Source organism: Stylophora pistillata, chromosome 3 (genome assembly GCF_964205215.1).
Source record: "Stylophora pistillata chromosome 3, jaStyPist1.2, whole genome shotgun sequence".
Taxonomy (NCBI): Eukaryota; Metazoa; Cnidaria; class Anthozoa; order Scleractinia; family Pocilloporidae; genus Stylophora; species Stylophora pistillata.
Window position 1 is genome coordinate 26399033 of NC_142521.1, and position 14049 is coordinate 26413081.

The window sequence follows — 14049 nt, forward strand, 5'->3', positions numbered from 1 at the left end:
TTAAGTTTATCATGAGTTCTTCCGTTTAAGCTTTTGTCGGCACATATTATTAAACCAAATTCCCACCTTCCATGTGTGTTTTTTATCCAGCATCACTGGTAATCCTTTTATAGAAACGAGCTTTCGTCAAAATCGTTACCCTTAAAAAATAGAAGCAGACGATTTCTCTGTTGCCGTCAAAAGCTTGAGGTCAGTGAAAAGGAAATACGTCATTATAGTATTGCTTTCTTTGTGTGGTAGTAAAGCGGAGATCAAGTGATCCTCAACCCTGAGCTCACGCCCGAGTCAATCAAGCAAAGAGAAATCCAGGACACATTGGAGTTGGTTCTCATGTGTATTTCAGTAGCAGCAGTGTTCGTGTCACTTGTACTCCTTACAATCATAAGGTAAAGTCTCTACAAGTGGGAGCGGTATCATTGTTATGGCCCAGTTAAACTGTGATATCTGACAAAAGAGATCGCAGATATACTTAAATTCATTGATATTCATGCGATAATATTGGTACATGCACATGCGAGTTGTTGTTTTAAAGCGTAAAATCTTTCGTTCGCTTCAATTTTACCACACTAATTTACATTTTATATCTTAGGATAAAGAGTGAAAAGTTGTTTGTGCATAAAAATCTTCTGCTGACCATGGGCCTCGGTAACCTTGTAGGTGTTCTAGGTGTGACATTCTTCAAAACTAGAGAGAAATATCCTGTAAGTTGCGGAGACACTATTTGCGCACATGTTCCTATCAACCGGCTTGTAAGAACAGTTAATAAGAAAATTTTGGATGTCGCACCACTATTTCCCAACTGTTTGAAACATTTTCGGAAATCTGAGTCCGTTTTCAGCCGGTGGAAATGGTTAAACGAGTACCATTGTCATCAAGGTACATCTGTGTGAGGCGAGCTTTTTGGAGTACTGCACTGTCATGATGCAACTAGTATCGAGACCGACTTCGAATCCGTGCTATTGACTGCATATGCAGAACAACTTTTGGCAAAAGTGAAGTAATGTCACATGTAGCTGTGATTGTAGCTTTGTAAGGACCCCCTGCGAATTGAAGAAATTAGTGAACATCCTCTTTCTTGAATGAAAACTTATTTTCAGGACCTCTGGACGTGGTTTATCTTCAACGCCTTCACTGCCAATAGCAAAATGCTGCATCTATCTCTGCGAAACCATGGTGCAAGTTCCCCATTAACTTTCACGAGCTTTTCAAGGACAGACCCTCCTGGAAAACTAATATATGACGAGTGTAGATAAAAACGTGTATGCTCCTTGAAAGGGTCCATACCACAACCACTTCAGCATCTCAATTAGAAGGGCTGGAAAATTCCACGGCCACTTTATAAGAGCACTCAATTTTCATACAATCAGCTAACCCTGTGGTCTTAAGATTAACATAAGAAAATAGAAACATTTTTGCTTGGAGAGGCTAAAGCTATCTTTTGTGACAGACCCTCTTGATCCGCCCTCACAATGCACCATCTCTGTTTTGACTTGGTGAATATATGTATATCTTGCAGGAATCCTTCTGGTGATTGTGAGTTTGGTGGCAGCCATTGAACCGTCAAGCTATGATATGGGGAAAGTCACATTTACCGACATCACTTGTGGCTCCTTGGTTATACGAATGGGAATAAAGCGGGACAGGTTTGTCATTATTTCGCCAGCACTCAACACTGGACATCACAATTTGAAATGTTTAAAGTCACATTGTCTTGATACTTCTTAATTGAGACAGCTGGTTATTCTGTGTGCATCACCATTCCCTCGATAAAATTTACTGATCATCAATTACAGAAAAAAATCTTTTGAAATTTGCGTTCTGATTGACGATAATTAATCGAACGACAATTTTGAACATTGGGAATTTCAGACCATTTAGCATGACGTTGCTCCAGTGTCCAGTTGTCATAGAAGTTGTTTAGGGCACATGCGCAGGGTGTTTTTGTGTGACAGTGATCGTAGTTGCGATTTATCTTAGGCGACATTGAATTTTAGTCAGGTCTCGTCGGCCTGAAAGAAGCGGGTTTTGGACCAGTATGGGTTACGTCAGGCAGGAATAGTTAAAATAGAAGGAAGAATGAGTGCACCTTTCATGTCTCAAAAATGAGACAAATTGTATGTCTATTTGCTAACTCTCTCTCATCATAAAACACTTGATTAGATGCTGGCTCAACGGAAACCAGTGGATTTTCAAAAGACCAGTTTTGGCCATTCGTCTGGTATTTTTTAGGTTTTTTTGTGTGTTTATTCTCGGGAAATACCATTAATCCCTCAAATAACACCGATTTTGCATTCGTTCCTTTCCCAGAGCGAGTATTCCTTTCCCTTCTCTTGTTGTTAGAGATCTGCGATCTATTCGCCGATGTATTTGCAAGTTGAAAATCTTTTTTCACATTTGCAACTTTTTTTTTCAGTTTGTGAGCATGCTATAGTAGAATTAGTTTTGCGCATTGATACACCTACACGCAACGTCCCAGACTTTTTTGTAATAAGTAGTGAGAGAGTGGTTTTGACGTTTTCTTCGTAATTAATTGTCATTAACTACCAGATGTATGGAATCAAATCTATATCCTTGACACTTGCTGTGAGCTTAAAAGCCTTGGGAAAATATTTTAGTCCCATGCCAACGATATCGAGGCCAATTTAACCCTTTACGCAAATGTCACACAAATGACTGGTAAATTCGTGTTATTTGTTCTTACTACTTGATAAGTTAATACTACATAATCGGAAAATAGATTGGAAACAGGGATATAATGCTTCGTTGTTGAGCAAGGTCCCTCTTTTAAAGTCCGATTTTAGTCTTTCTGAAGTAACCTCTAAATGTCGTTAGAACATCTTAGGCATTCTTGGAAGTGTCACTTGAGTCCTCTTTTTATTTTTAGAGACTTTAATCAAATGAAATGCTTTTTGTTTTGCCTCTTTTATGTTCCTAGTTTTCTTTTTTCCCCAGGCAAATGTTGTCATTTTTGCAATTCTTCTGCGAGTTGTCTTTGGGAAGCTGGCCTCCAAATATAGTAAAAACAGCTTGGAAGCTTCAAAGGGAGAGACATTTTTTGTTAACAGAAAATGATGATTTTTGCGCATCGTACCTCACCTCTCTACAAAGCTTTGTGATATACACCAGATAATAGAACAATAAAGATTCGCTTTAAATACGCGCACTGTTTCGTCGATATCGCTTTTAAAATGTTCTTTCGCTTTTTCCGTTTTCTTTATTTACTAACTAATGCATGTTGATCTACTTATCTCAGGAAAGGCCTAAAGAGTATTCTTTCTTTACTTCCTTTACTTGGTGTTACGTATTTGTTTGGATTCATACAGTTCAATGAAGCTTTGCGTTATCTCTTCATTGTGCTCAACTCAACTCAGGTAAGCTAAGGAGATCCTGATTATGAATGGATGTCAGTTTCTTAACTTATTAATCCTATCATGAAAAATTGTGCTTGATTTATTAAGAATTAAATCATGTTTGATACTAAGTGGGGAAAATGTACAGAGATAAATTGCTTTCTAATCGATATTCCTTTGAATCTTTCCTTAGGGAGTCGTGTTTTGTGTCTTTCACTGCATACTTGATGATCAGGTACATTGAGACTATTGACAAAAAATTGCTTCATAGAGGCTTGAATGCACAAAAGGCAGTCCTAGTCCATAGATCATTTGATTTAGTGTTAAATGATGCATGATGATGTTTTTTGGAATTTCCACATTTTCTTCCATAATACTCTTTGATCGTCCCCCCCCCCCCCCCCCCTCACATCGCTAAACTGTACGTGACCACATTTTTTTATTTCACCTCGGAGAAAATTATCATTCAAAGCTTTGAAGGGGGTATGTCTGCTCCAGTAAAGTAGATGAATAATGATAGTTAAGTATATCGCTAATGTTTTAATGCATTTCAAGAGGGGCTTAGAGACCTCTGCTGTAGAGGCTGACGTTTAATTAAGTGAAGACACCACGCACCTTTTAGGAGAATACATTTATGTCATGAAACAGAAAACAGCAAGTGCAATTTTGCATTGTAATAGGGAAGGAGGAAAAGGAGAGGAAAGAGGAGAAAGGGGAAAAGGGTCTTGCAGGAGGCAGCATGGTCGAGTGGTCAGCGTGTCGGACTTGCAATCCGCCGCTCCCGGGTTCAAGTCCCGCCCTGGTCACTACTTTGATTTGTTTCACGGTAGCCCCGAGTTACAAATCCTCGGCCATGCTTCTAATATAGCCAACTGGTTTGCCTTCGGCCAGTTGGGATTCTTAACAACGTTATTTTCAATTTGAATCATTTGTTTAAGTTGTTTCGTGGAAAACCTGTAAACTAGCTACTAGCTAAGTGTTTCTCCACGTTAAACTGTTTATTATTATTATTATTATTATTATTATTATTATTGTTGTTGTTGTTGCAGATGTAGCAAATATGATTGTTTAAGATCACAAATTGTTTAAAAAAATGAACCATAAGATTAATCGTCAGGTTACAGTTTCAAGTTCTCATTGCAAACAATACTTGAAATGCAATATAGCCCTATTCTTGCTGAAGTGAGGCCCAGGGGGTCTTGTAGCTGCAGCACAACCTTTCTCTTCATGGAGCAGCTTCTTTCAGTTTTAATTCATCATTCCTAACTCAGTCATAAAAAGTCAAATCTAGAGACTCGTCAGATCCTTTCATGTTCTCAGTCACTGGTATCTTACTGTGTGTGGAGCTAATTGCATGTTACAACTGTTTTTCACAAGGTCCGAGAAGCCATTCGCAAGCTTTGTAAGAAACAGTCACTGGGTTCGCAAACGGAAACATCGATAGCTATGACTTCTGATGGCAGAATGAGAACGGGCAGGAAGTCGCAGGGCGACGAAAAGAAGGACTGCGGTAACAAAATTTCGATTTTTGTAAAATTAGCCTAAATGCGTTGACGGAAGTAAAATAAGTCACTAGGCTTATTAACTTGGGCCTTTCGCTTTCTTTCAATTATCTGACTCTGTATTGTTCAGTTCAATAAACGATTAAATGCCCGCCTACACCGACCGAATAAATACTCAACAACAACATCTTTTAAAAGAAGAACATCTATTTTGTGAATTTCATACAAGCGGATTGTACACACCCTTTACAGAGATCCTACATGATAATGACCATTTTTAATTCGTCAACAGAGGTCGTCCTAGATGAGCGGGTGAAAGAAGAGGCAATTTAACAAGTACAATCACTTATTGATCAACCTTGAGAGTGAAGGGTGTAAACTGCATAACAACTTGAATACTAACACCCATCCGTGCCGTCATGCCGCGGATGAAGCTGTGTTGCTTTGCTTATGATTCACCAGGAGGGTCTCAATGGGGTTAACCGTTAGCCGTAAAACTGCCAAAAAGTTTAGCTCTTAGGCGTAAAAACTGGCATATTGTAACCAATAGTCAAAAAAAAGTTGATTGTAAAATGTTTTCCTATCTACGATGCGTCGTTTAGAAAGTGTCAAAATCTTAGATCGTTACAAGTCTTGTCTTGTGGCCGACAGAAATTACTTAATATCAGCCGAAGAGCAGCACGATCTCAAATCGTCCTGGTTGCCTGAGTCTTGTGGTAAAAGTGTTGTAGAGTATTTTAAAGGATTGCTATTTCGAGTATTTTTAGGTTTATCTTTTGTTTTGACGAGTCTCCTTTTTGCGTCTACGTTGTTATTTTGGTAGATCTATAGTTTTAATCATTTCTTTTTAGTGTGTGCTTGAGCTTGGCTCAGTTCTTACCGTGCTTGACATTTTGATCACTTGTTATGGTTGAGGATAATTAGTCTGCTGGGTGGTCATGTTTAGGTTGGTTAAACTGACCTTGAGTTTTACCCACACTGAATATCCTGTTTTGGAAATTCCCACGGTCAGCCAACCCAAACATTTCTGTGATTTTTACATTAAATGCGAGGGCACTCCTTGCTGAAGTTAGAAGAGAATTAGCTGTGGTAGTAGAAGGTAGTAGCAACAATAGAAGAAAAGAGAATAAAAGAAGAAAAGTATAGAGTCGTGGTACCTCTTGTTAATTCGCCATGCGAGTGGTAAAAACCTTCTCAACAAAAGCAAGCGGATAACTGTGTTTTAAAACACCGAAAAATAGTCATTAAGTTTTCATAATGATTTAAACTATTTTGTAACATTTCTGTTAACAGTTAAAGGAAGAAATTAACCGTTAGTCGTAAAAGGCATCACCCTAATGAGACCCTCCACTAAGAGCTAGAATAATCAAAAACGAAAGTGACAAGTAGTATCGCTTTGTAACTTTGTATTGCTTTCATAAGTATCTAGGAATGAAGCTTAAATGAAGTTTCTCGTTTTGCTATTGATTTTATTAACTTTAATGGGGGATCAAGAAGTATCGACAAGTCATCTTTAGGGATTTAGGTGAAATTGATAATCTACCTTCGAGCCTGCGTAAATAAGACCAGTGATATGTAGTTTAATGGTGGCGAAACGGAAGTCAGTTGAATCGTTATCATGTTTAGCTATGTTCGGGGTTAGATAAAGAAAGCATGGAAAGTATGGGTTATTTAAACCGGTAGGATATGCTTAACATACTCAGTGCATACCAAAAATGCTACGCCGATTGTAAGAGATAAAAGCTCAACTCTAATAGTCTTAAATTCCAGTTGTTAAAGTCGATGATCATTGGAGTAGTAAAATCTGTTTAAAATGCTGATCAACAACAGGGAACTGTTCTCTACATTTAAATATATATCTCTTTATAGCTTCACTTTGAAAGCACACGTGTTCCTTGCAATCTCATCGGCTCTTATTGGTGGGATTTGTCGACAAATCTCACCATTTTTTGCTATGAATCGCGTCTCTCTCCTAGCCAATACCATATCTTTACTTAAACGCAATAACCAATCAAATTTAAAGGTTTGTTTAAAGTAACCAGTCAAATGGCAGGAAATGAAAGACAACTCTTGCAACTGCTTACCAACCAGCTCATTATTAGATCAATAAATTATTTGTACCGAGTTAATAATCCTGTATTTGAGTGATTAAATTTTGTGCTTTCAAAATGGATGCAAAAAAGTGGTAATTTAACTCATGCAATTTTGTTGTGAAATCATACCTGTGATTTGAAATCAAAGTTAAGCTGTACACTCTATTAATTTTGAAATGAAGCGTACGATTTTAGATCAAATTGCACTCCATTCAGATCAGTTTCCTTTATAACTCCTTTACGAACAGCAAAAGGTGTAGTTTAGGGCGCTAAAGGTAGAGCGCTGCATTAGTATCGCAGAGGTCAGTGGTTCGAATCCCGTACAGGCCTGATTTTTTTCAGGTCTGATTTCGCTATTGAATAAATAGCGCTCTCTACTGCGAGGATCGTGCATCATACGTAAAACGTGTAGTTTTCAGTTTCAGGAAAAAGTTTGTTAGGACATGATTGAAACTACTATGCAAATCTAGTTTAACGGGCCTATGCCTAAATTGACCTGAATAATTGATAAAAACGCCATGGGTTGTCTCGGCACATAAAATCTCCCCAAAACTAATTTCACATTTTTTCAGATTTCGCCTAGAACTTGAACTTGAACTTTATTTTTATTTAGACACGGTAAATCTATCAGATAAAATAATAATATTATTACAATCTATTATTACAGTTACAATCTATTTTAATCTATATAAACATGATCTAAAATTTAAAAGTGAAATAGAAAAAAAATAAAGAAATTCTGCTTTACATAGATGCCGTGTGTTTTGTCGATTCAGAGGAAGAAATTGCGACAACCATTCCGGAAGGATTGAAGTGATTTTGCTTGCCGCAATTCAGGGGACAAGCTATTCCAGATAACCGCACCGTTATAGCGAAAGCTATTTTTCAGGAAATTGGTGCGAGGCAATGGAACAGCTAGTTTGTTTTCAGAGTTCCTTAGATTATATGGAGGATCATATTTAGTGAAAAGAGAACCAAGATTGTCGGGCGCAAGACCATGTATAGATTTATAGACCATGGTGGCCACTTGTATTTGTCGCTGAGTATCTAACCGTCTCCAGTTAAGTTGCACAAAAAGAGGATTAGCGCTTGTGTCATAACTGGAGAAGGTCAGAATACGGGCAGCCCGGTTTTGCAACTTTTGGAGCTTATTCGAAAGACCCTTGTTACAATGCGCCCAGACCTCGCTGCAGTAATTAAAGTACGGTTGAACTAAGACATTGAAAACGGACTCAAGCGTGGTTCGATTAACAAAAGGCCTACAACGTTTAATTGCTCCAATGCCCGATGCGATTTTCTTGGCTATTTTTTCAATGTGCATATTCCATGAAAGGTTTTCGTCTATATGTACACCCAGAGATTTGACTGAGCTAACTTGTTTAATTATGTCACCACCTATGATTAGTTTAGGGGAAGTATCGTAGGTACCTATCCTTTGCCTCGATCCAATTAACATGAATTCAGTTTTAGATGAATTAAGAGTCAATTTGTTTGCAGTGAGCCATGTGTTAACATTGGATAGGTCGTGATTCATAACATCATTGATCATTTCTATGTTGTTACTGGCAAAGGTCAGGTGAGTATCGTCGGCATACATACGTGCAACTGAATTAGACAGGCAATTAGGAAGATCATTTATGTATAGAACAAAAAGCAAAGGTCCTAGAATTGTTCCTTGCGGAATTCCACAAGTGAGAACTTGACTAATTGAGAGCGAACCATGTACAAAACATTGTTGATGGCGATTATCTAGGTATGAGCTAAACCATTCATAAGCGATACCGCGGATACCATATTCCAATAATTTAGACATAAGAATTGTATGGTCAACAGTATCAAAAGCCTTTTTTAGGTCGAGAAAAACAACTGCATTTATACTGCCTTTATCAATGTTGAAGGCCCAATTGTTTGTGGCCTCCAACAAGGCAGTAACAGTTGAATGGAGCGAACGAAAACCAGATTGCTGGCTGGAAATCAAATTGTTTTCAGTGAGATAACCGTAAACCTGGTCGTAAATGATACGCTCAAACACCTTAGCTACTATAGGGACGATAGAAATTGGGCGATAATTGTTTAAGTCTCCCTCTTTGAAAAGTGGGATAACCTTTGCGCATTTCCATTCCTGAGGGAAAACACCTGATCTGATGGACTGATTAAAAATAGAACACAATGGATCAGCTATCAGATCGGCGCACTCCCTAAGAAGTCGCGAAGATATCATATCTAAGCCTGTGGCTTTCGATTTACAAAGCTTAGACAAAAGTGAGAACACTTTAGAAGGATTAATACATTTTAACTCAAAACGTTTGTCAGTTCCCTCAAGGTAATGTAGGTGTGATGGACCATTATTAGAATAAATCTGGCTAGCAAGCTTGGGTCCAATAGAAGAAAAGTGATTGTTGAAGGCATCGGCCAGTTAGCTAGTCGTTAAACTATCTCGGAAATCAGTTGACGAAAACTTTGAATCACTTTTTGAAAGTAAAATATTACAAAAATACAAAAAACTAGAAAACCTTAACTCAGCAACTTACAGAGACGGAAAGTTATTATTTGGTACCTTGGTTTTATGTTACGTAACATGGAAAAATTATTCTGTCTACATGGTCAAGTCATTTAGTTTAAAGAATAAGAAAGTGTAGATCAATTACATCATTGATTATTAAACTGGAGACACTCAAAATTTGATTTCTAATTGTTACTTAGAATTTTGAAATTGACATGGATTCATAAGGTTGAAGATCGTAAAATGCCATAGCAGTAACAAAAAAGCATTTTTATTTTCAATTTTGTCCCGAAAAAAAATTAAATAAAAGTCGATTCTTGCAAACAATGAATAATGAATGTTAAAGTAATCCCTCTTCTTAATATCCTGCTCTTGACGATATTGCAGTCCTCATAGGAGCCTAAACGTCAAACCTGTGAAAAGGATTTGGCATGCAACATTGATAAATGGGACAAGAAATATAAGGGATAGAAACCGACGTTTCGGTGCATCTTGCGCCACTATCAAGGTTACGCAGTCGATGATAAAATGCGGTTTGTGAAGAGGCTAAGTTGAAGCGAATTTGCATAAAAGAGTGCCAAGCTAATAATATGAATATTTAAGCACGAAGAGAATCCGACTGTAGGTACATTCAATGCTGGTTTAAGGTCTTGAATACACTGCATTTCATTAACACGGCAGTCAAATTTGTTCGTGCATTTCATGATTACATTGAAGCGTGCTAAGAAATTGTTCGGAACAGCAGTGTTATATTCTTTGGAATAATGCCTGTAAATAGAAGACGCCTTTTCACGGTGTCCCTCAACGCGCGTGTGAAGGTGGCCCTTTGTGTACCCGACATAACCTGGATCGCACAGGTCACACTCGAATAGATAAGCAACGCGTTGCTGGGTTACGATGTTAGGCTTGGGCTCACGCAGGCTTAGATCTTGTTTAAGCTTGCGGCTAATAAACATGGGTTGAATGGTCTTTTGCACCTTGCTGCTAAGATCTCTCAGAGATCTCTCAGAGATCCACTGAGCTATCCGCCTCCCGGTTAGCTCAGTGGATAGAGCGCTGGACTGTAGTGCGGGAGGTCGAGGGTTCGAGCCCCGGCCGGACCAACACTCAAGGTCTTAAAATAATTGAGAAGAATTTGCTACCTTTCTATAACATCTAGAAATGGTTAGATATTCTAGTCTTCTCGGATAGGGACGAATAAATGGAGGTCCCTTCTCCTGCAGGGTTGGGGCAGGAGACGTTAATTTCCCACACACGAGATTACTGTGTGATGGATGTCCTCCCCTGGGGTGGGATGGGTGGGTTAGGACAGCAGGTCCACATCAGCTATTACAGCTGCCAATTAATCAACCTGCTTAAACAAATAAATGAACTTGAACTTGAACATGAACTCAGCTGTCGGTTGATAGACACTGCAGAATCCTGATTTTTATAGAGGATTGCTATCCGGATGGCGTCATCGGTATGCTGTTTAGGCTGGTCCACTGCGACTCTCGAGGTGATAAACCTGTTGATAACAACAAGAAAAACAATTACTTTCCCTTCTTTAACTACATGGATAATATATTTCAGTGCATACACATTTTTTTTTCCGGGGTGACTTAACAAAACACGAGTGGCATTTTGCTGTTTGTTAATGTTTCTTTCAACTCAAGAAGATTTTGTATTCAGACTAGCTACCTTTGAATCAGCGTACGAAGACAGCCCAAAACTCTCCTGGAGTGAGGGACACTTGTTTCTGTTAAATCATTTGGGTTAATTGCCAACGAAATAAAAATTATTCTGCAATGGGAAACCGAACTCAATTTTGAACGCTTGTTTCCTCGTCAAATCCACGGTTTGGATAGCGTGCTTCATATTTCCGTCACATAGCCTAATTTCAACCAATTAAAACGCTTATCGATATGCTGACAACTATCTACATGACTGACAAGTCAAGAGCTGAAATTTAGCAAGATGGTCGATCTTCGGTGGCGTTTGGCTTATTAGGGACTTTAAGAAACCACGACAGCGACGCCAAGGAAGACTTCGATTAAAAAATGAATTTCTACTCTTAGTTAGAATTTCAAAAATGGCTGCAGGAGCTTACTGTCAGTCATACAGCGCCACAGCTCAACTTCAGCATGACGTATAAAGTATCCGTTGAGTTCCAAATGGAAATTAAAATAATTTGCCGTCGCGGTTTCGGTTCGCAGACGACGCAAATTTTGACGATTTCACGTTGTTGTTTTGCATAGAACGGCTAAGAAATGTACAAAGTTTCAAAACGCACGTGCTGAGCTATTGTTCTGCCAATTAGATCTCTTGTTTTTCCACGTCCTCGTTGCCGTCGCCGTCGTGGTTTCTTAAGGTCCCTATTAGGGAACTTAAGAAACGACGACGAAGGACGACGACGACGCTTTACATCCGAGAAAGACTGGACCGAGGATTTTGTTTTCGGAGGGAAAATTTGAGGGTTAAGCGGACGGTCTTGCGGGAAGACGACGGCATCGTAAGTCATTATGAATTTTGTTTGGCTATGGCGTTTAAAGACTTACGTAATTCGCTTATAATATGCTACGACGATGGTTTCATTGATGACGGACGAAGAATTTGTTCTTCTTTACGACTTTCATTCTTCGAAAGACCTTGATTTTCCTTACGATGTTTACGCACCGTTTGACCTCGACGAAGCTGAATGTCAAAGAAGCAAACAAATAATAAAAGAAATAGGTGCTAATTTGGTGCAAAAGTTTCTCAGAAAAGTTTTTCGAAGTACACGGCTGTCAGTAGCCTACGTTTTCTCGGATTCTTCTGCCAGGCACTAGGTAGCCACGTAAACACTGCTCGCCAAATGTGCCCCTGTAAAATGAGCAAAAACTTCGAAATTCAATCTGAAACGATCTAGTCGACATAAAAACGATCTATTCGACATATAAGACTCTTAGAGGCACACAGCTTCGAAAAATCAGTTGAAATCCCCTAAAAAGAGCTACAAGGACACAAGTTTTACTTACGTTTTCCCCAGAACCGCTTTCTTCTACAAATTTCGTCGTCGACGAACCGTGGACGACGAAATCACAAACAGAGACAAGCGTAGCACGTGCATTTGTGCAAATCCAACCTCCGGTCGTCGTCATCGTCTCATTTTGTCATCGTATCTTAAGTTCCCTATAGGCGGATTCATGCTGACGTCATTGTTTACATTTTTGCTCATTTGCATACGGCTTTGAGTAAAGAAGGATGCATGTTAGGTACAAATTGACTTCAGGCAGCTAAAGAGCTAGAAAACCTTAGTACATAGTGAAATTTTTAGCACTTTGGGTGTAATATTCAAGGAGAAATAGTCCATCAAAAACTGCAAAATTTCTGGGTGGCAAAAGCGCTAATGAGCTCATACATTCTATGTAAAATTTTGAGTTTTTAAACCCATGTTGCACAAAAAGTGTTCAATGCATCCGGCTCGTATTCATTGGCCGAGTTAATCGTACTTGAACCTTTCGATATTCAGAGCCGATTTATTTTTAGCTCCATCAGAAACCGAATTGCTTATGCTAATGAGGCAAATATTGTAAACAAGGATTCCCCTATTAACATGAAGTTTTCTGAAAATACGTTTTAAAACGCCGATATTTAAAACTTCCACTCTATCCCAGTACTGACCGGTGCCTTCTTCTATTTACAACATATTCAGTAGATACGCACGACAGCTTTGAAAACAGCTTGACAAATTGGAAATTTTTGAATCGGATCATTAATAAAACTAGGTTTGCGAACGAAATCCAAGATCTGAAAGTTATCTGTGGATAATTGACTTTTATTCTCAAAGCGGCGTTATAATACAGTTTTCCACCATGTCTTTTCATGACGAAACTACCAAAACTACGTTACTTCATAGTCTGACGAATGAACTTGTTGATAAATGATAAATGCAAAATTTGTCGGACCATACACACTGTTTACGTAACGGTGTCAAAATGAAATTAATATCTCGAGTAGTAGCCAATGGGCGGATGTCCTGCTTGCATAACGAGAACGTTTACAGCGGTGTAATTATGTAAATATGTACAAAACTTTGAGTTCATCCATCGTGGCAGCTTGAAGACAACGATGGCAAAGTTTCTGTTACTTTTCATTGCACTCCAGGTATGTTCCTCGCTAGTGCTTCACAGAAATGTCTTAAACAATGTAGAATTTTTACAGCAAATATGGATGATGGCCACAAGATAATCTTTTAAACTCTCTAACAGGTTAACCGAGACATTTTTAAGTCGCTCTTAATTCACTTTTAACAGGAATTCGTCTTTGTTACTGAAAGCTTCGAAAATCGTAAGTACTTATATGTTTCCGTTTTCCTTTGTGATTATTTTTTGCGCGTGCGTTATCTTATTGAGCACTACTGATACAATGGGATAGGAAACCTGTTAGAAGTGGTGCTACTTCGCCAATTTTAATCTGGGCACGGACGTTGTCGTATCCGTGTAACACATTAGTGAAGCAACTTGTAAGATTAATCATGCTGTTATGAAACTCAAAACAAAGTTTTCCCTAAAACGTTGTATCATCGGTGCTAAAAAAAGGGCCTAAAAAATAGAGTCTTGAGAAATTTCCCCCAGTTCCGT

General features: G+C 38.5%; 1 protein-coding gene across 3 annotated transcripts; it reads left to right on the forward strand.

Annotated features, from left to right (window-relative positions):
- Positions 1-240: 240 nt before the first annotated feature.
- On the forward strand, positions 241-7696 carry LOC148735338 (adhesion G protein-coupled receptor D1-like). Of its 3 annotated transcripts, XM_088753482.1 has the most exons (8): positions 241-386; positions 590-701; positions 1098-1175; positions 1517-1643; positions 3254-3371; positions 3544-3585; positions 4728-4860; positions 5145-7696. In XM_088753482.1, exons 4-8 carry the CDS (start codon positions 1573-1575, stop codon positions 5183-5185), a joined length of 405 nt encoding a protein of 134 aa, XP_088609608.1. In that variant the 5' UTR covers positions 241-386; positions 590-701; positions 1098-1175; positions 1517-1572; the 3' UTR covers positions 5186-7696. The 3 variants fall into 3 exon arrangements, with proteins under 3 accessions (XP_088609608.1, XP_088609607.1, XP_088609609.1); XM_088753481.1 differs by lacking the exon at positions 1098-1175; XM_088753483.1 differs by lacking the exons at positions 590-701; positions 1098-1175.
- Positions 7697-14049: the final 6353 nt, after the last annotated feature.